General features: G+C 42.2%; 1 protein-coding gene across 8 annotated transcripts in view; it reads right to left on the minus strand.

The window, feature by feature from the left end:
• Positions 1-25,402, minus strand: part of LOC122543146 (methylcytosine dioxygenase tet3) — a 371,083-nt gene that overhangs the window by 57,145 nt on the left and 288,536 nt on the right. For all 8 annotated transcript variants that reach the window (XM_043681513.2, XM_087984416.1, XM_087984415.1 and 5 more), the window contains one exon: positions 22,587-22,795. In XM_043681513.2, the coding sequence (XP_043537448.1) occupies positions 22,587-22,795 (209 nt within the window). The remainder of the gene's footprint in view (positions 1-22,586; positions 22,796-25,402) is intronic.

A 25,402-nucleotide genomic window follows, 5' to 3' on the forward strand; every position in this document is an offset into this window, starting at 1 on the left:
AAGGATAGTATCACTGCTGCAGAAAGGGAGGTCATCAAGGAGGGTTGGTCTATTGAGTCAGTGTGGGTGGAAGTCAGAAATAGGAAAGGACTAGTCACTTTATTGGGAATTTTCTATAGAGCCTCCCAATAGCAAAGAGACATGACAGGTCAGATTGGGAGGCAGATTTTGGAAAGGTGCAGAAGTAACAGAGTTTTGTCATGGTTAACTTCGACTAACCTAATATCGATTAAAACCTCCTTCGTGCAAATAGTTTGAATGGAGCAGATTTTGTCAGGTGTGTCCATGAAGGATTCCTGACTTAATGTGTAGATATGTTGACTGGAGGGGAAGCATTATTGGATTTGGTGCTTGGCAACAAACCAGATCAGGTGTCAAATCCCTCAGTGGGAGAGCATTTCTGTTAGAGTCATCACAACTCCCTGACCTTTACTATAGTCATGGAGAGGGAAAGGAGCAGACGGTATGGGAAAGTAATTGGGGGAAGGAGAATTACAACACTCTTAGACAGGAACTGTGGAACATAAATTGGGAGCAGTTATTCTCAGGGAAGTGCACAATAGAAATATAGAGGTTGTTTGGGGAGCACTTGCTGCGAGTGCTGGATAGGTTTGTCACACTGAGGCAAGGAAGGGATGGTAAGGTGAAAGAACCTTGAAGGACAAGAGATGTGGAGCATCTAGTCAAAAGGAAGGAGGAAGTTAACTTAAAGTTGAGGAAGCAAGGATCAGACAGGGCTCTAGAGGGTTACAAGGTCGCCAGGAAGGAACTTAGGAGAGCAAGAAACCAGCGTGAAAAAGCCTTGGGGGTAGGATTTAAGAGAAAAAGCCTTGGTGGGTGGGATTAAGGAAAATCCCAAGCTATCCTACACTTATGTAAGGAACAAGAGAATGGCCAGAGTGAGGGTAGGGCCAGTCAGTGATAGTGGAGGGAACTTGTGCGTGGACTCAGAGGAGGTAGGGGAAGTATTTAATGAATACTTTGCTTCAGTATTCACTAGTGAGAGGGACCTTGTCATTTGTGAGGAGAGCGTGAGACAGACTGATATGCTCGAACTGGTTGATGTTTTGAAGGAGGATGTGCTGGAAATTTTGAAAAACGAGAGGATGGATGAGTCCTCTGGGCCAGACAGGATGTATCCTAGGCTACTACAGGAAGCGAGGGAAGGGACTGCACCTTTGATGATCATCTTTGCGTTCTCACTGTCCGCTGGAGTAGTACCAGATGATTGGAGGGTGGCAAATGTTATTCCCTTGTTCAAGAAAGGGAATAGGGACAACCATGGGAATTACAGACCAGTCACTCTTAACGTTTGCAGTGGGCAAATTATTGGAGAGAGGATTCCGAGAGATATGATGATTATTTAGAAAAGCATAGCTTGATTAGAGATAGTCAGCATCAGCAGGGGCAGGACATGCCTGACAGCCGTATTGAATTTTTTGAGGATGTGACAAAATACATTGATGAAGGTAGAGCAGTGGATGTGGTGGAAATGGATTTTAGCAAGGCGTTTGATAAGGTTCCCCATGGTAGACTCATTCAGAAAGTAAGAAGGCATGGGATGCAGGGAAATTTGGCTGTCTGGATATAGAATTGGTTGGCCCAGAGAAGATAAAGGATGATAGGAGATGGAAAGTATACAGCCTGGAGCTTGGTGACCAGTGCTGTTCCGCAGGGATCTGTTCAGGGACTTCTGCTCTTTGACATTTTTATAAATCACTTGGATGAGGAAGTGGAAGGGTGGGTTAGTAAGTGTGCCTCTGCCATGAAGGTTGTTGGAGTTGTAGATAGTGTGGAGGGTTGCAACGGGACATTGACAGGATGCAGAGCTGGACTGAGAGTGGTAGATGGATTTAAATCTGGGAAAGTATTAAGCAATTCATTTTGGAAGGCTGAATTTGAATGCAGACTACAGGGTTAAAGGCAGGATTCTTGGCAGTATGGAGGAACAGAGGAATCCTGGGGTCCAGGTCCATAGATCCTTCAAAGTTGCCATTCAAGGTGATAGGGTTGTTCAGAAGGTGTATGGTGTGTTGGCTTTCATTAGCAGGGGGATTGAGTTTAAGAGCCACAAGGTTATGTAGCAGCTCTATAAAGTCATGGTTCGACCACACTTGGAGTATAGTGTACAGTTCTAGTCGCCTCATTATAGGAGAATGTGGAAGCCTTAGGGAGGATACAAAGGAGATTTACCAGGATGTTGCCTGGATGGGAAGGCATGTCTTATGAAGAAAGGTTGAGGGAGGTGGGGCTTTTCTCATTGGAACAAAGAAGCATGGGAGCTGACTTAGCAGAAGTGTACAAGACGATGAGAGGCATAGATAGTGTGTACAGCCAGAGACATTTTCCCAAGGCAGAAATGGCTATCACAAGGGGCATAATTTTCAGGTGATTGGAGGAATGTTTAGGTCATAGGTAGGTTCTTTACAGACAGTGGTGGGTGCGTGGAATGCATTGCCAACGTTGGTAGTAGAGTCAGATACATTAGGTACATTTAAGCGACTCGTGCATCGGGACATGGGATGATAGTAAGATGTAGGGTACATAGGTTACTTTGATCTTAGAATAGGAAAAGAGATCGGCACAACAATGAGAGCCGAAGAGTCTGTTCTGCACTGTACTGTTCTATATATTCCAGATCCACAACAATGTGACTGATGCTTATCTGCAGAGTGGGCAGTAAATTCTGGCCCTGCCAACAATAACCACATAACGTGAACAAATTTTCAAAAATACTACACTTATAAAAGCAGATTACTTAGGATTTTATAGGAGTAAGTGATGAAAGTAATTAATTTGAGCTCCCAGAGTACTTTTGGCCTTGCACAAGCAGCACAAAAGCAACAGGTCTTGGCACAGTGCAGCAAATCACAGGCTGTAAAGTTGGACGTTTGATGAGTAGGGTAATTTGTTGCAGGATGTGATCTAAAATAGATTTAAAAGATGAACTAACAGTAATATGTAACAAATGGGTGGCTAGTGAGGGCGGTGGAACTTCATAGGTTTCAAGTAGCATGACAGGGAAAGTCACACACTAGTGACTGCAGCTTCTGAGGTCACAAGGAAACAAGTAAGGGATTGCTTCGTGAGTATTTGATTTGTTTCTTTCAAAATTGTAATTCCATACTGTAAGGAAGCTCTATGAAAAAACAATAACATCACAGCAAAGTTGAAGTGTATTGTTCACTGAGTGCCTTCGAAAAGTGTCTGTGGCAAATAGCTAGAGTAATTCATTCCCATTAAGAAAAATATGTAAACAGCTGGAGTATAACAATGTATAAGTTTTGCATAACTTGCAAGTTATCTCCTTTATCGGTACAGAAGGAGGAGGTAATTGGAAAGAATGAGCAACTCGACTTTTTAATCTGTCATTTTATGGTAAATAGTCTTCATGTATGTTTATGATATGACAGGGCAGCTCAGCCAATGCAATTATCATGAAATGTGCCTTTAAGAAGCATTTGTTCTGTCAGGTTTCTCTTGAAGAGGGGCATTATAAATCTGGTGCGAGGTATCTGCTCCTTGGAAGACAGAGTGAGTAGCTTTGGGTATTGTTTAAAATAGAGCGTGAGTGGGTTAAGTCATGCTCACACAGACCCAAGGTTTTAGTTTTTGCGTTCAGTGGTTGAAATTGAGGTTTTCGAATTGAAGGTGGTACTGTAAAAAGCTTGATTCTGTCTCTACTGTTAGATTCATTCCATTGGTGTTCCTTCTTCTGGACTAGAGAAGATAGTAAGTGAAAAAAAATGTTTTGTTGAATTTTCCTTTTCCAAAGGATGCATTTATATGAGGCTGCTGCCTGGAATGGTTGATGAGTAATAGTAAAATAATGTTATTTTGTTAAGTATCTCAATACAGTTAAAGTTGTAACAATTCTTCTTTTTTCTTTCTATTTTAACTCTGATGTCAAAAATAGAGTGTCTTTTGCTTAAAGCCTTTGCAGGAGGCTGGGTTTAGGATTATTAGACTCAAAAATAGTGAAGAGTGAATGTTGGTGTTCTCTTTTCAGGTGCTGCATTTGGATGGTTTAAATAGGTTGTCCTTATGTAATAATGGCTGTTTCAGTGGCCAAGAGTTTCTTGGGTGCAGAAGAAGTGTGGTTTACAAAAGATAAGCAAGGCAAAGCTTTCAGAATTGGTGGACAAGCTGGAGCTAAGGTTGCCTTTGTCATAAGCAAAGGGGAAGTAGTTGCAGCAATAGACAGCATTTACAATTGCCAGAAATGCAAATGCAATTATTGAAAATAGATAAAATTCAATTGCATAAAACAGCTTGACTATGGAAAGGAAATGGAAGAGTTTAAATTATAATTGAAAGCAGAAAAATAAAAAGAAAGAATAGCCTGAGTAGAAGAACAGGATCAAGAGAGAGAAGGAAGAGATAGAGAGAAAAAAGGGAGAAAGAGAGAACTTTTGAACTTCAGATGTTGGAACTGAAAAGTGAAACTCAACTTAAAATGACAGATGTAGAGGTCTAAGGTGGGAGTAGTGATGACAATCGTGAAGAAGAGCAAACCCATTGTAGCCAAAGGCAGGGTGGGGATCTGTTTCTGTCCAAGCATTGCCAACGTTCAATAAGAAGCAAGTAGAAGCCTTTTACATTTCATTTGAGAAAATGTCTAAACAAATGAAACTGCCACTGGCCATGTGAGTATTATTGATTCAAACAAAATTGGTAGGTACAGCTGGTGAGCTGCTTGCATCACTATCAAGGAGGCACCTGGGGAGTATGAGAAGGAGAAAAAAAGCCATCTTATGTGCATATGAACTGCTGCCAGAAGCCAATATTTTCAGAATCAACGGAGGGAACCTTGGGAAATACACATCCGAGTTTGAAAGGATCAAACAAAGTAACTTTGGTAGGTGGATAAGGGCACTGGAAATAGTTCAGACATATGACTAGAGTGACTGTTATTTTGGAGGGGTTCAAAAATTCACTTTCTGACATACTGAGAATTCATTCCTGAAGAAGGGCCTGTGCCCGAAACGTCGAATCTCCTGTTCCCTGGATGCTGCCTGACCTGCTGTGCTGTTCCAGCAATAAAGTTTCAACTCAATACTGAGAATTCACAACAGTGGAGCCGCAAGTGGACAGGGTAATGAAGGCGGCTTTTGGTACACTTGCCTTTATTGACCACTGTATTGAGGATAGGAGTTGGGAAGTCCTGATACAACTGTACATTGGTTCAGCCACTTTTTGAACAGTGCATTCAGTTCTGGTCTCTCTGCTACAGGAAAGATGTTGTGAAACTTGAAAGGGTTCAGAAAATATTTACAAGGATGTTGCCAGGATTGGTGGGCTTGAGGTAGAGGGAGAGGCAGAAGAGGCTGTGGCTATTTTCCCCAGAACATCAGAGGCTGAGGGGTGACCTTATAGAAGTTTATAAAATCATGAGGGGCACGGATAGGATGAATAGTCAAGGTCCAAAACTAGAGGACATAGGTTTAAGTGAAAGGAGAAAGGTTTAAAAGGAACCTAAGGGACAACATTTTCGTGCAGAGGATGGTGTGTGTTTGGAATCAGCTGTCAGAGAAGGTGATGGAAGCTGGTATAATTACATTTAAAAGGCATCTGGATGTGTATACGAATAGGAAGGATTTAGATTAGATTAGATTAGATTACTTACAGTGTGGAAACAGGCCCTTCGGCCCAACAAGTCCACACCACCCCCCCCCCGAAGCGCAACCCACCCATACCCCCTACATTTACCCTTTACCTAACACTAGGGGCAATTTAGCATGGCCAATTCACCTGACCTGCACATCTTTGGACTGTGGGAGGGCTATAAGGCCAAATGCTGCCAAATGGGTCTAGGTTAATTTAGAATATCTAGTTGGCACAGGTGAATTTAACTGAAGGGTTTTTTCTGTGCTATGCATCTCTATGACTCTAAGTAGAAGAGCAGAGAGTTAAAACTAGCAGAATTGGCAGATGATTATGGGTTAGTTCATAAATCAAAGTTTGACATCTGACATCAAGTTCAATCTGTGAAGGATAGAATTGGGTAAAAGGGAAATCCTAAGGTGAGAAGGGAAAGGAAATCTCATTTAAGATAGTTTACCATAGGGTAAAAAGGAAACCTTTGAGGGCTGGGAGGGGGGGGGGAAACAGAAGTAAAAAAGCTCAAGTGTTTTCATTACAATAAATTAGGATACATGAGTCACCATGTTGGTGATTTAAAAAAAGCACTGGGAAGATGGATATGGGAAAACTGAATAAGCCAGTGGGTTTTGTTAAAATGGTAAAGGAAAGCACACAAGGAATTAAAAAGCTGCAAAAGAATGTACAGCTAGTCAGGGGTTGGTTGAGAAGAAAGTGCCAAATCTCTTCAAAGAATTTACTTGCGTGGGTAAGGTTTACTCATGTATGCCAGGAGTAGATAAAGAAATTAAGATTTTAAAAGATATGAGGCAAGTCCATCTTTGATGCTGGGAGATGAGGAAATATTTAATCCAGAAGGAGTACTGCCAGAAAAATCTGAGGTGAGAAGAATAGTGTTTCATTATATAAAATGAGGTCTTCCGCCTAGGAACCCTCCAACCACAAGGGATGAACTCGGATTTCACCAGTTTCCTCATCTCCCCTCCCCCCACCTTGTCTCAGTCAAATCCATCGAACTCAGCACCGCCTTCCTAACCTGCAATCTTCTTCCTGACCTCTCCGCCCCCACCCCAGTCTGACCTATCACCCTCACCTTGACCTCTTTCCACCTATCGCATTTCCGACGCCCCTCCCCCAAGTCCCTCCTCCCTACCTTTTATCTTAGCCTGCTGGACAAACTTGCCTCATTCCTGAAGAAGGGCTTATGCCCGAAACGTCTATTCTCCTGTTCCCTGGATGCTGCCTGACCTGCTGCACTTTTCCAGCAACACATTTTCAGCTCTGATCTCCAGCATCTGCAGACCTCACTTTCTCCTCAAATATCCCAGAATATTACCATTTTAAAAAGTCTTGATAAGGAAATGGAGACCATCACATATTCAGGCATGTGAAAAATAGGCAGAAGGTTTTCAAGTTGTATGCTGATGGGTTATAGAAAGGTGGTGTTGCGAGCAGCACGAGTTACCAGTAGGAGATCATTTGGGAATAAGGAAAACTCAAACTAAAAATACCAAAACATTTTTATTGGCCAGGACTGCATGAAGCTATGGTTGAATTTTGCAGGACAAGTCAGGTAAAAGACAAACCTTAGGCAGTGATAAATCCAGCACTCTTAATACCCATTCTAGTATTTAAGGAAGCTTTTACAAGAATCTCAGCTAATTACATTGGACTCCTACCTAAATCAACAAGTGGGAATCAGTATTTGTTGACAATAATGGATGTGTCTACCAAATTTCCAGAGGCCATTACATTACACAGTATCATGGCTAAAAGGGTTGCAGAAGTGTTACTCAAATTTATTTATAAGATACAGACTACCCACAGAGAATCGATCAGGTCAAGAATTAAATTTTAAATTTAAATTATTCAGGAAAATCATGAGTATCTTAGAAATAAAACAATTTAAATCTACTGTGTACCATCCAGAATCACAGAGAGCATTAGAATGGTGGCATCAAAGTTTGAAGATCACATTGAGGGCCGATAGTCAAGACAATCCAGAGGATTGGGATAAAGGAATTCCATCTGTACTTTTTGCAACTAGGGTTGCACCTTATGAATCAACTAAATTCAGTCCATTTGAATTAGTTTTGGGGCATGAGGCGAGAACCACAGAAATTAATTAAGGAAAAATTGGAGTTAGAATTCAGAGACTACATATTTTGACCAGATGTCAAATTTTACAGAGAGATTAAATGGAGCCGGTGATTTGGCTGACAGCATTTAAAAGTAGCACAGCATATGATAAAACAGGAAGCAGACAAGAGATCCAAAATTTGTATATTTTGCAAGTGGAGACAAAAGTGTTAGTATTACGACAAGGGGTGAGTGAACCTTTGAAGGCAAAGCTTCATGGGCTTTATCAAATTGAAAGAAAATTCAGTGAGTTGAATTGTTGATAAGATTGCCAAATAGAAGGAAATCATAGTGATTATGTCATGTGAATAAACTCAAACAGTATTTTAATAGGGAAAAAAAGCAAAAGGAGAATGTGTCACTGGTTATAACTCAGAGTGAAGAACCAAATCCAGATGATAGCGAATTTGACACTGCTCAAGTTAGATTAGACAATGAGGAAGTTCTCAAAAATTGGGATAAATTATTGAGTTACCTTCCAAAAGAAAATCAAAATTACAATCACATGGAGAAATAGATGGGAATAAGCTGGGAAGTACTAAACTGATAATGCATAATGTAGACACAGTAAATGTTGTTCCAATTAAGCAACATCCTTATTGGCTTAACTGTCTAAAATTGGCACAGGTTTAAAAATAGATTGAAAACTTGCTTAGAGATGACATAAATGAAATGAGATGCAGTGTGGTAGACACACGTGGTAATGATGCTGAAACCAGATGGTATACAATGATTATGTTTGGACTACTGCAAAGTCAATGTAGTTACCAAATCAGATTTGCACCCGATTCCACATTTGGAAAGCGGTATTGCAAAGGTGGGACAAGCAACTTATATTTCTAACTCAGAGGATAACGGCAGGTACTTTTGTCCAAAGCAGTGAAGGAAATTTTGGCTTTTATGGCACTGAGTGGAATTTACAAATTAAAATAATGCCATTTGGTGTGAAGAATGTTACAGCCACATTTCAAAGACTAAACAATAAGGCTATTTCAGGATTACCAATTGTGTGGTGTAAAAGATGATCCAGTGATTCTTCATCCCACATTTGAAGCATCTAGTAGAATTATTCAATCAACTTCAGGAGGTGGGCTTAGTGATAAATCAGGCTAACAGTGAGTTCACAAAAGCCCATGTCACATTCCTAGGCCTTATCATTGGACATGGGCAGATGGCTTGAGAGGGTGTTTCTCATACTATCAACAAAGATGGAAGTACTACAATTTCTGGGACTGAATGGGTTTTTTATCCAAAGTTCTGACCTGTTGAAGAAGTTGAAGATAATTTCAGTGAACAAAGGAGCCTCTGAAGGCATTTGACAGATTGAAAGCTGTGTTGATCACTGCTCCAGTGTTAGCAATACCTAACTATGCAAAGCCATTCAAGGTGGCTATCGATGCAAGTCAAATGTGTCGGTCCTATACTCTTATAAGAAGACATGAGGATAGAAAGACTTATCGGGTATTTCTCCCAAAAGTTGAATACTCATCAAAAGAAAGATTCCGCACTTAGTAAAATACCTTGTGTTCACATTGCAATACTTCAACATTTATGTTGTCAGTAATGTATTTGAGACAATTGTATGTGCTGATCATGAATTTTTCCAAAAATGTTAAGGGGTTAAGGATAAAAATACCAGACTGTTTGGATGAAATTTATTGTTACAGCCATTCAATTCAAAAATTGTGTGTGACACGATAAGAGAACAAAATTGCTGACACTTTGTCACAACTTTGATGAAGAAAGCTGGGAGGTGGCAGAAGAAACAGACTGAAATGATTGTAGTATTGAATATTTGCATGTAATATATATACATTATGTAGTGAAACTAAATGAGGCCATCTTCGCATCTCAACGGCTCAATTTTAAAGGGAGAGGGGTGACAAAATGTGCCTTCAGGAGAGATTTTTTCTGTCCCATTTTTCTTGAAGAGAAATCTGGTGCTGAGGTGTCTTCTCTATGAAAAACAGAGTAAATAGTGTTGGGTTTGTTTAAAATTAAGCATGAGTGGATAGAGTCAGGCTCACACAGACCCAAGGTTTTAGTTTTTGCTTTCTTTGGTTCAACTAGGGTTTCAAGAATTTAAGCTGCTTGATACAGAAATGCTGTAAAAGCTCTAATTGTCTCTCTGTTGCTAAATTCATTCTGTTGGTGTTATTTCTCCTCAAGTAGAGGAGGTAGCAAGTGTTGGAAATCTGTTTTGCTGAATTTGCCTTTGGGATGCGGTGTTATATTGGAATGGTTGATGAGTAATAGTTGAATAATAAGTAATTTTGTTAAGTATTTCAACAGAGCTAAAATTATATCATTTCTTCTTTTTTGTTTCTATTTTAACTGTTGTGTAAGAATAAAGTGTGTTTTGTTTAAAGCTGAGTAGTTTGATCAATTGAATCATATGTGAAAAGCACTTGCCTTTAAACAAGATAAATGTTCGGGTCTATGCTATCTCCTTGATATGTTTTGAGGTTGGTTTGGTCTGGTCTAAATCATAATGTTCACATGGCCTAAATGACCATGGACAGAAATTTGAACTCGAGGCTTTAGAAGTCGAGCGATCGTTGACATGGCTATGGTGTATCCACGAAGGTGAGAACTCCATGAATAGCAAGTTTAAGAAGCCAGTCATACTGCAGGTTAAGAACATGAAGGCTAAAATGGAATGGCTGACCACCAGACAGTCTATGAGTATCAGGCAAGTAAAACCAGAGTCTCCTGAGTCTCTGTTGCTCAGGAACAAACATTCCATTTTGGATACTCGTGAAGGCGTACATGATGGTCTCTTTGTCAGAAATGTCGAGAGCTATGTTTGTGGCCCGATGAATGGATCAGCTGGGCATTGTGGATTGGGGAGAAGGAAGGAAAGTCAAAGGATAATATGAGCAATGATTATTTAGTGAACAGACAGCTGTTTTTGCTGCATGAGACAATTCTTGGGTCATACGTTGCATCCCTGACATGAGGGTCAAGGATGTCACCAAGCAACTGCAAGAAATGGTTTTGGGGGAGGATGAACAGCAAGAGATTGTAATCCATCTTGGAACCAAAGACAAAAGGTTAAAAGAAGATTATTCACATGGTCATAAGTAAAGAAATATTAAGATTGAGAGAATGGACACATGAGAAATCGTGCAGGAGAGAGGGGTTCATATCAGGGCCACTGGGATTACTTCTTGGAAAATTTGACCTCGAAAGAGGGTCTCAATAGAGTCGGAAACTTAAGTGAATGTCTACTGGCTGCTACTTTCTCCGAATTTTCTTTTGATTTTTTTTTGTTTCCTCCTGGATGGGAGAACTGTATGTGATAATCTGTTCTGAATTTTTTTTTGTGCCAAAGGGAGTGTTTATGAGTTGTGACTATATTGGAACAGTTAATTAGTAGCAGTTCCTGTATCCATTATTGTGTGAAGTTTTCCAATAGAGTTAAGATATTCTAAATTCCTCTTTCTTTGGTTGTATTTTAATTACAGTGTTTAAGTAAATTGTGTTTTGCATAAAGTCAAGTAGTTTGACCAGTCACATTGCATCTGGAACAGGCAATTTACACTCACCTTTAAAATAAGAAAATTTTAAGGTCTGGGCTACCTTCTTCAAATATTTTTGAGGGGCCTGGTCTGGTCCATAGCAATATAACAAGGCTAATGAATGATTTCAAACCACATGTAAATTGAATAAATCTAATTAATATCATTACTGTGGAGGATGAGTTCCTGTAACAGTGAGGTGGTGGCCCAGTGGTATTATTGCTACACTATTAATCCACCAACCCAGGTTTCAATCCTGCTCTGGCAAATGGTGGAATTTGAATTCAAAAGAAATCTAGAATTCAGTGTCTAATAATGACGATGGAACCATGTGCAATTGTCACAAAAAACATCTGGTTCACTAATATCCTATTGGGGAGCAAACTTCTGTCTCTTTCAAAGCTGCCATTACTCCTTATTGAAAACACTATCATTTGCTCATTTGATCTTGCTTGATGTCTTCCAGTTGGAGACAAAAAAAACTGCAGATACTGGAATCCAGAGTAGACAATCAGGAGGTTGGAAGAACACAATAAGCCTTTTAATTACCAAACTTCCTTTCTTCTCCAAAATCCATTAATGTATTCCCACCTCTGATGTTTCAAGCCAATGCTTGGTGTTGACCTTTGATCAAGACGGAGTGAGTGGACATGCCAACCATATTGCTGTTTACTATGCAATCAGGTAAATACCAAACTATGCATCTTTGCAAGAGTTCCCACCTTAACTAAGATCCACAACGTCCTCCAGAATCTGTACACTTGCAAATGGATAATGTCTATTAAAAATTGGCAAGACCAGCAATATTGTGAATTTGAATTGGGGATAAAATTGGGGCCAATTATGAACAGTGAAACCAAAAACAAAATCTAAAAAGAAAATGGCATCACTTTGGAAAGTACGAGGAATGACAGTTCTGCAACTACCCTGTTCTTATACATTTAAAGCAAGTTGAGACTATAGATTGGCTGGTCAGAGCTTGACAAGATCTGACTGACCAATCCTCTCTTGATCCAATCTTTACTTCAAATGACAGTAGTTCCCTCATTCCATCGAAGTGTAGGTGTGGAGAATGCAAATCAATCAAGGTCCCTGATCCTGTTTGCTGTTGAGTGAGACTTACAAAAGAGTTTGCTTCAGTGGCACTAAACACCTTTCAATATCTCAACCAAATAGCTATTGTGCGTATGACAGCCACTCCACACGAATCGCCCATTTCACCATCAAACCCGCTGACAAAGGTAGTCTGACCTCTATGTCAAAGAGGCAGAGTGTCAGCACTTTTACACCGCTTCCTACCTCCCCCTTGACCATGACCCAACTGTAGCCCATAAAGCCAAAATTACTCGCACTGACCATGACCTAATCGCATCTGGTGATGTCCCCTCCAGTTCCTCCAATGTAATAGTCCCCCAGCCCCACACTGTCTGGTTCTACCTGCTCCCCAAAATCCACAAGCCCAACTACCCCAGCTAACCCATCACTGTAGGGAATCTAATCTAATCTAATCTCCGCTGCTCCTGCCCGACCGAACTCATTTCTTCCTAACACGACTCCATCTTCTCCGCCTTGGTCCAGACACTTCCACCTACATCCGTAATACTAAGCATGCCCTCTACCTCTTCAGTAACTTCCAGTTTCCCGGGCCCAACGCTTTATCTCCATCATTAATGTGCAGGCCATATACGCACCCATCCCTCACAAGGACAGCCTTCAGGCCCTCAGCTTCTTCATCTCAAACAGACCCAGCCAGTCCCCCTCCACCAATACCCTCCCTCACCTCGCCGAACTCGTCCTCACCCTCAATTCCTTCAAGTCATCCCATTTCCTCCAAATCCAGGGGATGGTCATGGGCACTCGGATGGACCCTCGCTACTCTTTGTCAGCTACGTCATACAGTCCCTCTTCAGTACCTACACAGAAACTGTGCCCTAACTCTTCGCTGTTACATCTATGACTGCATCAGTGCTGCATCCTGCACCTGGGCCGAACTGAAGCAGTTAATCGACTTCACCTGCAACTTCTACCACACCCTTAAATTCACATGGTCTATCTCGGACGTCTCCCTCCCCTTTCTTGACTTCTTCATTTCCATCTCCAGTGACAGTCTACAGGCAATGTTTACTATAAACCCACAGACTCCCATATCTACCTGGACTACACCTCCTACCATCCAGTATCCTTCAAGAACTCAATTCCATTTTCCCAATTCCTTCCAAATGCATCTGCTCAGACGAGGAGACGTTCCACTCCCAAGCAACCTAGATGTCCATCTATTTTGAACAACATGCTTTAGCTCCCCCGTCATCCAAAAGCCCCACATCGCTCTTCCTCCGTTCCCTGCTTCATGCTCTAAAGCCTCATCCCCATCCCACCCACCCACCCCCCCCCCCCCCCCCCAACACAATAAAAGGTAGGGTCCCCCTTGTTCTCACCTTCCACCCACCAGTCTCTGCAACCAATGCATCATTCTTAAACACGTCTGTTAACTCCAACTAGAACCCACTACCAAGAACATCTTCCTCTCCCCTCACTTCCATCCAGGGTCCCAAACAGTCCTGCCAGGTGAGACACAAGTTCACCTGCCTCTCCTCCAACCTAGTTTACTATATCTAGTGCTCCCAATGTGGTCTTCTCTACATCAGGGAGACCCAACATAAACTAAGAGCATGTTTTACCGAGCATGACAACCGGACCCGACAATAGACAATAGGTGCAGGAGTAGGCCATTCAGCCCTTCTAGCCTGCACCGCCATTCAATATGATCATGGCTGATCATTCCGAATCAGTATCCTCTTCCTGCCTTATCTCCATAACCTTGATTCCACTATCTTTGAGAGCTCTATCCAACTCTTTCTTAAATGAATCCAGAGACTGGGCCTCCACTGCCCTCTGGGGCAGAGCATTCCACACAGCCACCACTCTCTGGGTGAAGAAGTTTCTCCTCATCTCTGTCAGGGCCGACCTGACCTCCCAGTCCCTTCCCATTTTAACTCCCCTTTCCACTCCCTTTCTGACATGACCATTCTTGGCTTCCTCTTCTGCTTCAATGAATCAGACTGCAGATTGGAGGAACAACACCTCATGTTCCACCTAGGCGGCCTACAGCCTGGAGGACCCAACATTGAGTTCTCCAATTTCAAATAACCTCCCTTCCATTCCCCGACTCTCTTTCCAGCCACTCCCCCTCCCTTCCATTCCTCTGACCGATCCTTCCTTCCAGCTACCAACTGGACTCATTCCTCCCATCGACCAACCAGGCTGTATCCTATACCTGTGTCTCACCTATCACCACCTCATCACTTCGCACCTCTCCCCACCCAAAACCCTGCCCCTCACCTCTATCTGTAGCTCCCCTCACCCTCAACCCCAGTCCTGAAGAAGGGTTATACCTGAAATGTTAACTTCTCCACCTCCTGATGCTGCCTGGCTTGTTGTGTTTTTCCAGCCTCCTGCTTGTCTACCAAAGGTACAGCAGGATATAGAAAGGCTGGATTGGAGAAGTGTCAGATGGAGTTTAATCCAATTAAGTGTGATGTAATGCAAAAGATAAGTATACAGTACATAGGTGCTTTGAGATACAGAGGGATCTTGGAGTGCAAGTACATAGCTTCCTGGAAGTGGCAACACAAGTGAAAAGAGTGGTAAAGAAGGTGTATGGCATGCTTGCCTTCATCAGTCAGGGCACTGAGTGCAAAAGTTGCCATGTCATTGTTTCAGCTGTATAAATGTAGTTAGGTCATATTTGGAGAATTATGTACAGCTCTGATCATCACATAATAAGAAGAATGTGGATGTTTTGGAGAACGTGCGAAGAGATTTAACAGGATGTTTCCCAGTTTGAAGTTTTTCGTGAGAAGGAGAGGTTGGGCAAACTTGGATTATTTTCACTAGAACATTGTAAGCTGAGGGGGTGACTTCATAGAAGTATATAAAATTTAGTGAGGCATGGATAGGATGTATTTTCTTCCCAGGTGGAAATGTCAAATACTAGGGAGCGTAGGTTTAAGTTGAGAAGGGGAATGTTTAAGGAGATGTGCATGGAAAGTTTTTCGCACAGAGGATGGTAGATGTTGACGGTATTAGGCAAGAACTTTCAAAAGCTGATTGGGGGCAGATTTTGCAGGTAAAGACACGGCTGGAAAATGGGAAGCGTTCAGAAATGAGATAACGAGAATCCAGAGAAAGTATATTCCTGTTAGGGTGAAAGGAAAGGCTTGTAGGCATAGGGAATGCTGGATGACTAAAGAAATTGAGGGTTTGGTTAAGAAAAAGAAGGAAGCATATGTCAGGTATGGACAAGATAGATCGAGTGAATCCTTAGAAGAGTATAAAAGCAGTAGGAGTATACTTAAGAGGGAAATCAGGAGGGCAAAAAGAGGACATGAGCTAGCTTTGGCAAATAGAATTAAGGAGAATCCTTTATAAATACATTAAGGATAAAAGGGTAACTAGGGAGAGAATAGGGGCCCCTCAAAGAGAGGGGCAAGGCGGCCTGTGTGTGGAGCCGCAGAAATTGGGGGAGATACTAAACGAGTATTTTGCATCAGTATTTACTGTGGAAAAGAACATACAAGATATAGAATATCGCGAAATAGATGGTGACATCTTGAAAAATGTCCATATTACAGAGGAGGAAGTGCTGGATGTCTTGAAACGCATAAAAGTGGATAAATCCCCAGGACCTGATCAGGTGTATCCTCGACCTCTGTGGGAAGCTAGAGAAGTGATTGCTGGGCCTCTTGCTGAGATATTTGAATCATCGATAGTCAGAGGCGAGGTGCCGGAAGACAGAAGGCTGGCCAACGTGGTGCCACTGTTTAAGAAGGGTAGTAAGGACAAGCCAGGGAACTATAGATCAGTGAGCCTGATGTTGGTGGTGGGCAAGTTGTTGGAGGGAATCCGGAGGGAGAGGATGTACATGTATTTGGAAAGGCAAGGAGTGATTAGGGGTAATCAACACGGCTTTGTGCGTAGGAAATCATGTCTCACAAATTTGATTAAATTTTTTGAAGAGGGGCTGCACGATAGCACAGTGGTTAGCACTGCTGCCTCACAGCGCCAGGGTCCCAGATTTGATTCCAGCCTCTGGAGACTGTGCAAACTCCACACAGACAGTCTCCTTGTGTCTGCGTGGGTTTCCTCCGGGTGCTCCGGTTTCCTCCCACAGTCCAAAGATGTGCAGATCAGGTGAATTGGCCATGTTAAATTGCCCATAGTGTTAGGTATGTTAGTCAGAGGGAAATAGGTCTCGGTGGGTTACTTTTTGGAGGCTTGGTGTGGACTAGTTGGGCCGAAGGGCATGTTTCGACACTATAGGGAATCTAATCTAATCTAAAAAGTAACAAAGAGGATTGATGAGGGCAGAGCAGTAGATGTGATCTATATGGACTTCAGTAAGGCGTTCGACAAGGTTCCCCATGGGAGACTGCTTAGCAAGGTAGATCGCACGGAATAGAGAGAGAACTAGCCAACTGGATACAGCACTGGCTCAAAGATAGAAGACAAAGGGTGGTGATGGAGGGTTGTTTTTCAGACTGGAGGCCTGTGACCAGTGGAGTGCCACAAGGATCGGTGCTGAGTCCTCTACTTTTTATTATTTATATAAATGGTTTGGATGTAAGCATAAGAGATAGCATTAGTAAGTTTGCAGATGACACCAAAATTGGAGATGGCGTGGACAGCAAAGAAGGTTACCTCAGATTACAACAGGATCTTGATCAGATGGGTCAATGGGCTGAGAAGTGGCAGATGGAGTTTAATTCAGATAAATGCGAGGTGCTGCATTTTGGGAAAGCAAATCTTAGCAGGGCTTATACACTTAATGGTAAGGTCCTAGGGAGCATTGCTGAACAGAGAGACCTTGGAGTGCAGGTTCATAGCTCCTTGAAAGGAAAGTTGCAGATAGATAAGAGAGTGAATGCGGCTATTGGTTTGATTTCCTTTATTGGTCAGAGTATTGAGTACAGGAGTTGGGAGGTCATGTTGCGGCTGTACAGGACATTGGTTAGGCCACTGTTGGAATACTGCGTGCAATTCTGGTCTCCTTTCTATCAGAAAGATATTGTGAAACTTGAAGGATTCAGAAAGGATTTACAAGAATGTTGCCAGGGTTGGACGATTTGAGCTATAGGGAGAGGCTGAATGGGCTGGGGCTGTTTTCCCTGGAGCATCGGAGGCTGAGCGGTGACCTTATTGAGGTTTTCAAAATTATGAGGGGCATGGATAGGATAAATAGATAAAGTCTTTTCCCTGGGTTGGGGCAGTCCAGAACTAGACGGCATAGGTTTAGGGTGAGAGGGGAAAGGTATAAAAGGGACCAAAGGGGCAACATTTTCACACAGAGGGTGGTGCGTGTATGGAATGAGCTGCCAGAGGAAGTGGTGGAGGCTGGTACAATTGCAACATTTAAGAGGCATCTGGATGGGTATATGAATACGAAGGGTTTGGAGGGATATGGGCTGGGTGCTGGCAGGTGGGACTAGTTTGGGTTGGGTTAACTGGTTGGCATGGACGGATTTGACCGAAGGGTCTGTTTCCGTGCTTTACATCTCTGTCACTCTATGGAATACAATAGACAATAGGTGCAGAAGTAGGCCATTCTGCCCTTCGAGCCTGCATCACCATTCAATATGATCATGGCTGATCATCCTTAACCAGTATCCTGTTCCTGCCTTATCTCCTTGATTCCACTATCCTTGAGAGCTCTATCCAACTCTTCCTTAAATGAATCCAGAGACTGGGCCTCCCTGCCCTCTGGGGCAGAGCATTCCACACAAGCACCACTCTCTGGGTGAAGAAGTTTCTCCTCATCTCTGTCCGAAATGGTCTACCCCATATTTTTAAGCTGTGTCTTCTGGTTCGGTACTCACCCATCAGCGGAAACATGTTTCCTGCCTCCAGAGTGTCCAAACCTTTAATACGATGCCGGGAGAGGTGATAGAATCAGATTTGATTGCAATGTTTAAAAGACATTTAGATAGACATTTAAGCACGCAAGGAATAGAGGGATACAGACCATGAGCAGGCAGATTGGATTAGTTTAAAACAGCATCATGGAGCAGACATTGTAGGCCAAAGGGCCTGTTCCTGTGCTCTATGACTGCTGGTTCCAGTTTACCAATGTTGCAAGGTTACTGGGTGCCTTACGGTAAAGAAGCTAAGTAAATGGGATGCTGGAATAGTTTCTATTGCCTTTAATCATTAAGTACGAGACTTTACTGAGAATGGAAAATGCTGGGGATCACAGCCGGCTGGGCGGCATCCATGGAGAGAGAGCGGGCTAACATTTCAGGTCTAAATGACTCTTCATCAGAGTGCTAGCAGAACACCATCACCAAACATACCTTGCCTTCACTCTCCATGTCTGCATTGTTCCCTCTGGGACACCCAAGTATGTTCCTCAATCATTAACACCTCCCCCCCCCCAACCCCCACCACTTCCCATGTAACCACAGAAGATGCAACACCAGCCCTTCACCTGCTTCCTGCTCACCATCCAAGGGCCTAAACAGTCTTTCCAGGTGAAGCAGCATTTCACCTATACCTCGTCCCAATGTGGCCTATTCTACATCCGAGAAACCAAATGCAAACTGGGTGACTGCTTTACAGAACACCTCCAGTCTGTACGCAAGCATGTTCCCAACCTTCACTGTAACACAACGCCCTGCTCATATGCCCACTGTCCTATAGCATGCTGCAGTGCTCCAGTAAATCACAGTGCAAACTGGAGGTACAACATCTCATTTCCAGTCGCGGAACTTTACAACCTTCTGGATTTAATTGAGTTATATTGAGTTCAACATCTTCAAATTGTGAACCCACTCCCATTCCTTCCCTTTCTTCTAACTTTGCTTGTTATATTCTAAATCACCATATCCTCTCTCCCCTCCCCTCACCTTCGTGGGACTGTCTGTTCTTTCCAGACTTGCAGTTAGACACATCATTGTTCTGACATTCTCACATTCCGATCACTTAATTGAACTATCAACATCCTTTGTTCCCCCAGCACTCCATTACTGTACGTCCCCTCACTATTGCATCAATGCTACCCCCTCGACACTATGTCAGCTCTGATGAGGAGTCATCTAGACTCGGAACTTTGGCTTGCTTTTTCTCTCCATGGATGCTGCCTGGCCCGCTGGGATCTCCAGAGTTTTTTGTTTTCAGTACAAATTCCAGCACCTGCAATAATTTGCTCCCACTAAGAGACAAGCAATGGCATGTTGGCTCAGTGGTTACCACTGTTGTCTCACAGCACCAGGGACCCGGGTTCGATTCCACCCTTGTGCGACACTCTCTGTGAAGTTTTCACATTTTCCCAGTGTCTGCATGGGGTTTCCTCCAGGTGCTCTGCTTTCCTCCCACAATCCAAAGATGTGCAGGTTTGGTGAATGGGCCAAGCTAAATTGCCCATATTGTTCAGGGAAGTGCATTAGTCAGGTGTAAATGTAGAGTAATAGGGTAGGAGAATGGGTCTGGGGTGGGGTTACTCTTTGGAGGGTTGATGTGGATTTGATTGGCTGAAGGGCCTGCTTTCCCGCTGTAGGGATTCTATGATTATACTTTGTAATTAGTGTACCAATCACCCTGTTCCTCTTGCAAAGAAGTGAAAAGAATCTGGAGAAAGTGGATTGAAGAACAGAAAGTCTTGAGAAGCAAAATAGTTTTAAGCTGGTTGGAGCAAAGTATAGAGGGGATGTCAGAGGCGGGTTCTTTACACAGTTGTGAGAGCATGGAATGCGTTGCCAGCAGCAGTTGTGGAAGCAATGTCATTGGGGACATTTAAGAGACTACTGGACATGCATATGGTCACAGAAATTTGAGGGTGCATACATGAGGATCAGTGGTCGGCACAGCATCGTGGGCTGAAGGGCCTGTTCTGTGCTGTACTGTTCCATGTTCTATTAATCTCTCTCATCAGATTTTTGCCATTGTAATGGCATCAAAGCTGTTCTTACCTGCTCTGGCCTACTTTTAACTCCAGACCCGTAACAATGTGGTTGACTCTTAACAGCCCATTGTGCAAAAAATGCTGGCCAAGTCAGCAACATCCACATCCCGTGAATGAATTGAAAAAGTATACAAAGTGGTTTTCGAGACCAGTATACTGAGGAAGTAACTGCAGAGCTAGCTATTTTAGATCTGGTATTGTATGATAAGAAGAGATTAATTAATAATCTTGTTGTAAAAGTTAGTGAAGAGTTACCTTTAACATGATAGAACTTTCCATTAAGTTTTCATATAACGTAGTTTAATTTGAACTCGGGTCTGAAATCTAAACAAAGGTAACTCTGAAGGAATGAGGAGCAATTTGATTGTCATGAATTCAGAAAATACATGAAAAGATATGATGGTAAATGGCAATTGTTCGTCTGTGATGAAGTGATCTGTATTTTATAAAAAAAAACATTCCTTTAAGGCACAAAATCCTAACAGGAAAAGCTTGGTTAACTGTGGCTAACAAAGGAAGTAGAAGATTATGTTAAATCAAAGGAGGTCTATAAAGAGAAAGGACAGTGCTAAGTCTGAGTATTGGGAACATTTTAACATTCAATGAAGGAGGACCAAGAAACTGAAAGAAAAAGGATAACAAAATATCAATGTAAATGGACAAGAAGCATAAAAATGAATGTAAAAGCTTCAATAGGTATATATAAAGGAAAGCATTAGGAAATACAAATGTGGACCCAATAAAGGCAGAAACAGGAGAATTTATAATGATGTGAAATAATTATTTTTTAATTACATTCACGGAAGAAGATGGAAGATCCCAGGGAATTAATGAGAATGAGGAATGAAACAAAATTAGTTTTTCAAAAAATTAGAAATTAGATTCCATACAGATTAGATTCCCTACAGTGTGGAAACAGGCCCTTCGGCCCAACAAGTCCACACCGATCCTCCGAAGAGCAACTCACCCAGACCCATTTCCCTCTGACTAATGCACCAAACACTATGGACAATTTAGCATGGCCAATCCACCTGATCTGCATATCTTTGGACTGTGGGAGGAAACCGGAGCACCCGGAGGAAACTCACGCAGACACGGGGAGAATGTGCAAACTCCACACAGACAGTTGCCCAAGGCTGGAATCGAACCTGGGTCCTTGGTGCTGTTAGGCTGCAGTGCTAACCACTGAGCCACCATGCCGCCCCAGTGGGATTCATGGGACTGAAATTTGGAAATATTCTCAGGACCGAAGATTCTATAAGATCTCATTCTACAGAAATAAAGAAAGAAATAACTGAAAGAATGCTCCTCTCTGATGTGCCTCTGAACACTTTCTGGTTAGCAAATAAGGGACTTGCAACAAGGACATGTACTTATATATGTCAACCTTCATGTGCAGTAACACCTTGTGTGGAATTTAATTCAGGCGACAGTAGGTCTCATCTGCTGATTGGAGAGTTTGCTCCACATTCCTTCTTTAGGGGAAGATGTCATATTAAGTAGTCAGATTAGGAAGAGTGCAACTGAGACCATTGCAATTGAAATGGTCAATGGAAGAAAATCACTGAAGGAGAATTGTCTGGTTAAGTATGTCATTTGCGACAATGTGGTCACCGAGAATAAGAAATGGTAATACATTACAAGTGCAACTGCAAAGGATGTTATTAGCTCTGGTTGATTTGATGCTGTTGCAATGGCAACAATATAATCAGAAGGATTAATTTATGCAGTTGCAGAAAACTCTGGGTTGTAACTTTAGAGATGGGAACACATCAATGGATTTTGGTGAAGAAAGGAAGTTTGGAGATTGGAAGACATCTAGCAAGATCAGACAAGCAAATGATAGGTGTTTTGAGTAAGGGGTGATGATAGCTTTGAAAAGGACAAGTCAGTGGTTAAAAAAAAGGAATCATTTGCAATATCAGCTAATGTGTGGTCATGAAGGTCAATTAAATGGTCAGCAGTTTCATTGTAACAGGGTTTTTTTCATGTATTCTCTTGTGGGATGCCTTCTTGAACCACTTAAGTCCATCTGCTGTGTGTTGTCCCAGAATGCTATTGGGGAGGCAATTCTAGGATTTTGACCCAGCAACAGTGAAGAAACAGCAATTCATTTTCCAAGTCAGATGGTGAGTGGTTGGAGGGTAACTTGAAGATGGTGGTGATCCCAAATAACTGCTGCCCTCGCCCTTCTATATGGAAGTGGTTGTGAGTTTGGAAGGTGCTGTCTGAGGATCTTTGGTGAATTTGGTTAAAAGAACAAAATAGTTCCAAAAGGCTAATGGAAGAGTTTCTTCATTTGAAATATTTAACTAAAATTAAGGACTAATGAGAGGCTCTTAAAGTAAATAAAGCTAAATAAATAAACTTACTCATCATTCAATCCACACCGGCGACATGTAGGATTCCCATACTTTGTTAAAGTCTCTGTGAGTTCATCATACAGCTTGTCCCCAAAAGCTCGAGGAATGCCTTCCCATGCAAGTATAAGGATAATAACAACAGCATTCTGACAGTGATGACCAGCACGCTCACGTACAAGGCAGAGGACCTTTTCTTCTTCATTCGCTCTTCTTATTATCTATAGATAATTAGTGAAACATTTCTTTGGTGAGTATTTCTAAAGGACTGAAAGCACTAGAAAAAAGAAAGAAATCCTTTTTTGTTTGAAGTACTCCTTTTCATACAAGAAAATTATGCTCTTACCATGATTTTCTTTTTTTTTTGAAACATGTCAATTGTAGTGCCAACCTGGGATACTATACTACTGGGAATACAAATTCTCCAACCTGTAGCAGATTTCTCAAGGTCAGGCAGCTCCAGTATCGCCCTCAGGCTTGTCTGAATTTGAGTACCCTGCTGCTTGCAATGGAGCCCTTCTGAAATGCATTTGGGACATCCCCTGTAATTAATGAGGGAGAACCTACTTGAGGACTTCTAAATTCTTGTTTTGAAAAAATAGTCAAATAAGTATCTGGTGAAAATATAATTATTTTTCTCTGAAAGTGGAGAATACTTTAAACAAAAAAGCAACATCTTTCATAGAATGTGTGTGACGCTGTTTCACTGGCAATATTTCATAGAATAAGGAATACCAGTAACAAACATGCTAAGACCTAAACTTACCTAATGTATCATAAAATAAACTGAAATTAAATCATATCATTTATCATTGTTACACGCTTTCTGGATGATTTTTATTACATTTCTAATCCTGCAATTCCCTCGGAGACTTGCAGGTTTCTTCTAATTTTTTTTTCTGATTACCTCAGCCACTCTGGGTCTAAATATAACTTCTATTTGTGTTAAAAATTTCAATGCATAAGTTGTTTCAACCTATAGTGCCAGATGTTGCTCCCAACTTATTGGCTTTATTTTGATATTTCCCAATTTGTTTCTCTTTTGCATTCTCTGTGTTGACATGCATACAAGACAATGAAAGCCTAACAAAGTTAACATTCAATTTTTGATATAATTCATTCCGTTTACTCTGAAATCAGCAAAGACACTAAATGACTTGCAATTTTCTTCTGACTCTGGTGATGAAGCACTGACTGGTTGATTTGTCCAGTGTGTGAGAAGAAAAATAAGAATTAGGAGCAGTCGGCAATTCAGTTCTTTGAGCCCCGATTTGACATGATCATGACTGAATTTCTCCTGGCATCAACTCCACTTTCCTGTCTGCTGCGCACAGCCCTTTACCTGCTTTTCATCAAAAACATATCGGTCTCTTTCTTGAGTCTTTTGATTGATTCTGCCTCCACAGCACTTCCACAGATTCACAACCCTTTGAGAGAAGTAGTTCCTCCTCACCTCAGCTTTGAACCCACCTCCTCTCACTCTCTATTTTACACCTCTAATTCAAAAATGTTCCACAAGAGGTAACATCTATTCACCTTATCCACCCTTTAGTATTTTATTTGCCTCAATCAGATTCACCCCTCATTGTTCTGAAGTCCAATGAGTACGAGCCCAAGCTAATTAACCTCTCCTCGTACAACTGCCTTTTCATCCCTGGAATCAAATTGGTGTACTTCACCTGAACTGCCTCCAGTGTCACCACACCCTTCCTCAAGTAAGGAGACCTAAATTGGACACAACACTCCAGGTGTGGTCTCACCAATGCTTTCTATAACTGTAACAACATTTCAGGAATATTTCGTCCTCATTTTGGGAACTTCGACCACAATGCCATATTTCTTCTCCCGGCTTACAGGCAAAAGCTCAAGCAGGAGACACCCCTCGTGGATACAGGCCCAGCGCTGGTCAGAGGAGGCAGAGGATCAACTCCAGTGCTGTCTGGAATCGGCTGATTGGGCCATGTTCAAACACTATGCAGGCACCTTGGATGAGTAAGCCACCACCGTCACAGACTTTATATCAGCAAGTATGTTGAGGACTGCATACTGAGGAAGTCAATCTGGGTTTTCCCCAACAGGAAACCCTGGATGAATCAGGACATACAAAATCTGCTAAAAACCAGATGCGAGGCCTTCAGATCAGGAGACACACTCAAATTTAAGGAATCCAAGTATGACCTTCGCAGAGCCATTAAGACAGCCAAGGACCAATACTGATCCAAACTCGACACCCAGGCAGACACCAGGCGACTATGGCAAGGACTGAATGACATCACAGACTCTAAACAGAGACAGTGCAAGATAGCAGACAATGACACATTGCTCCCAGATCATCTCAATGCTTCTATGCTCACTTTGAGCAGAATTTCGGCAGAGAGGTAACACCTATTCCAACAAGTCCTGATGAACCTATCCCAACAGTCACTGCATCAGAGGTCAGATCAGTTTTTCTTCGTATGAATTCAAGGATGGGACCAGACAGCATGCACAGGTCAACTGGCAGAGGTCTTCTCAAACATCTTCAACCTCTTCCTGCAGCAGACCACTGTCCCAGCCTGTTTCAAGGCAGCCAACATCATCCCTATGCCCAAGAAGGCTCATGCAGCATATCTCAATGACTGCCGCCCAGTGGCCCTAACCTCAGTGGTCATGAAGTGCTTTGAAAAGCTGGTAATGGCATTAATCAACTCCAGTGTCCCCACTACACTTGACCTACTCCAATTTGCCTATCGGACCAACAGATACACGTCAGATGCCATATCACTTGCCCTTCACTCCTCTCTATAACATCTTAACACCAAGTACAGCTATGTAAGAATCCTACTCGT

This window comes from Chiloscyllium plagiosum, unplaced genomic scaffold (genome assembly GCF_037043375.1).
Source record: "Chiloscyllium plagiosum isolate Xiang-an unplaced genomic scaffold, Cpla_swu_hap1 HiC_scaffold_48, whole genome shotgun sequence".
Taxonomy (NCBI): Eukaryota; Metazoa; Chordata; class Chondrichthyes; order Orectolobiformes; family Hemiscylliidae; genus Chiloscyllium; species Chiloscyllium plagiosum.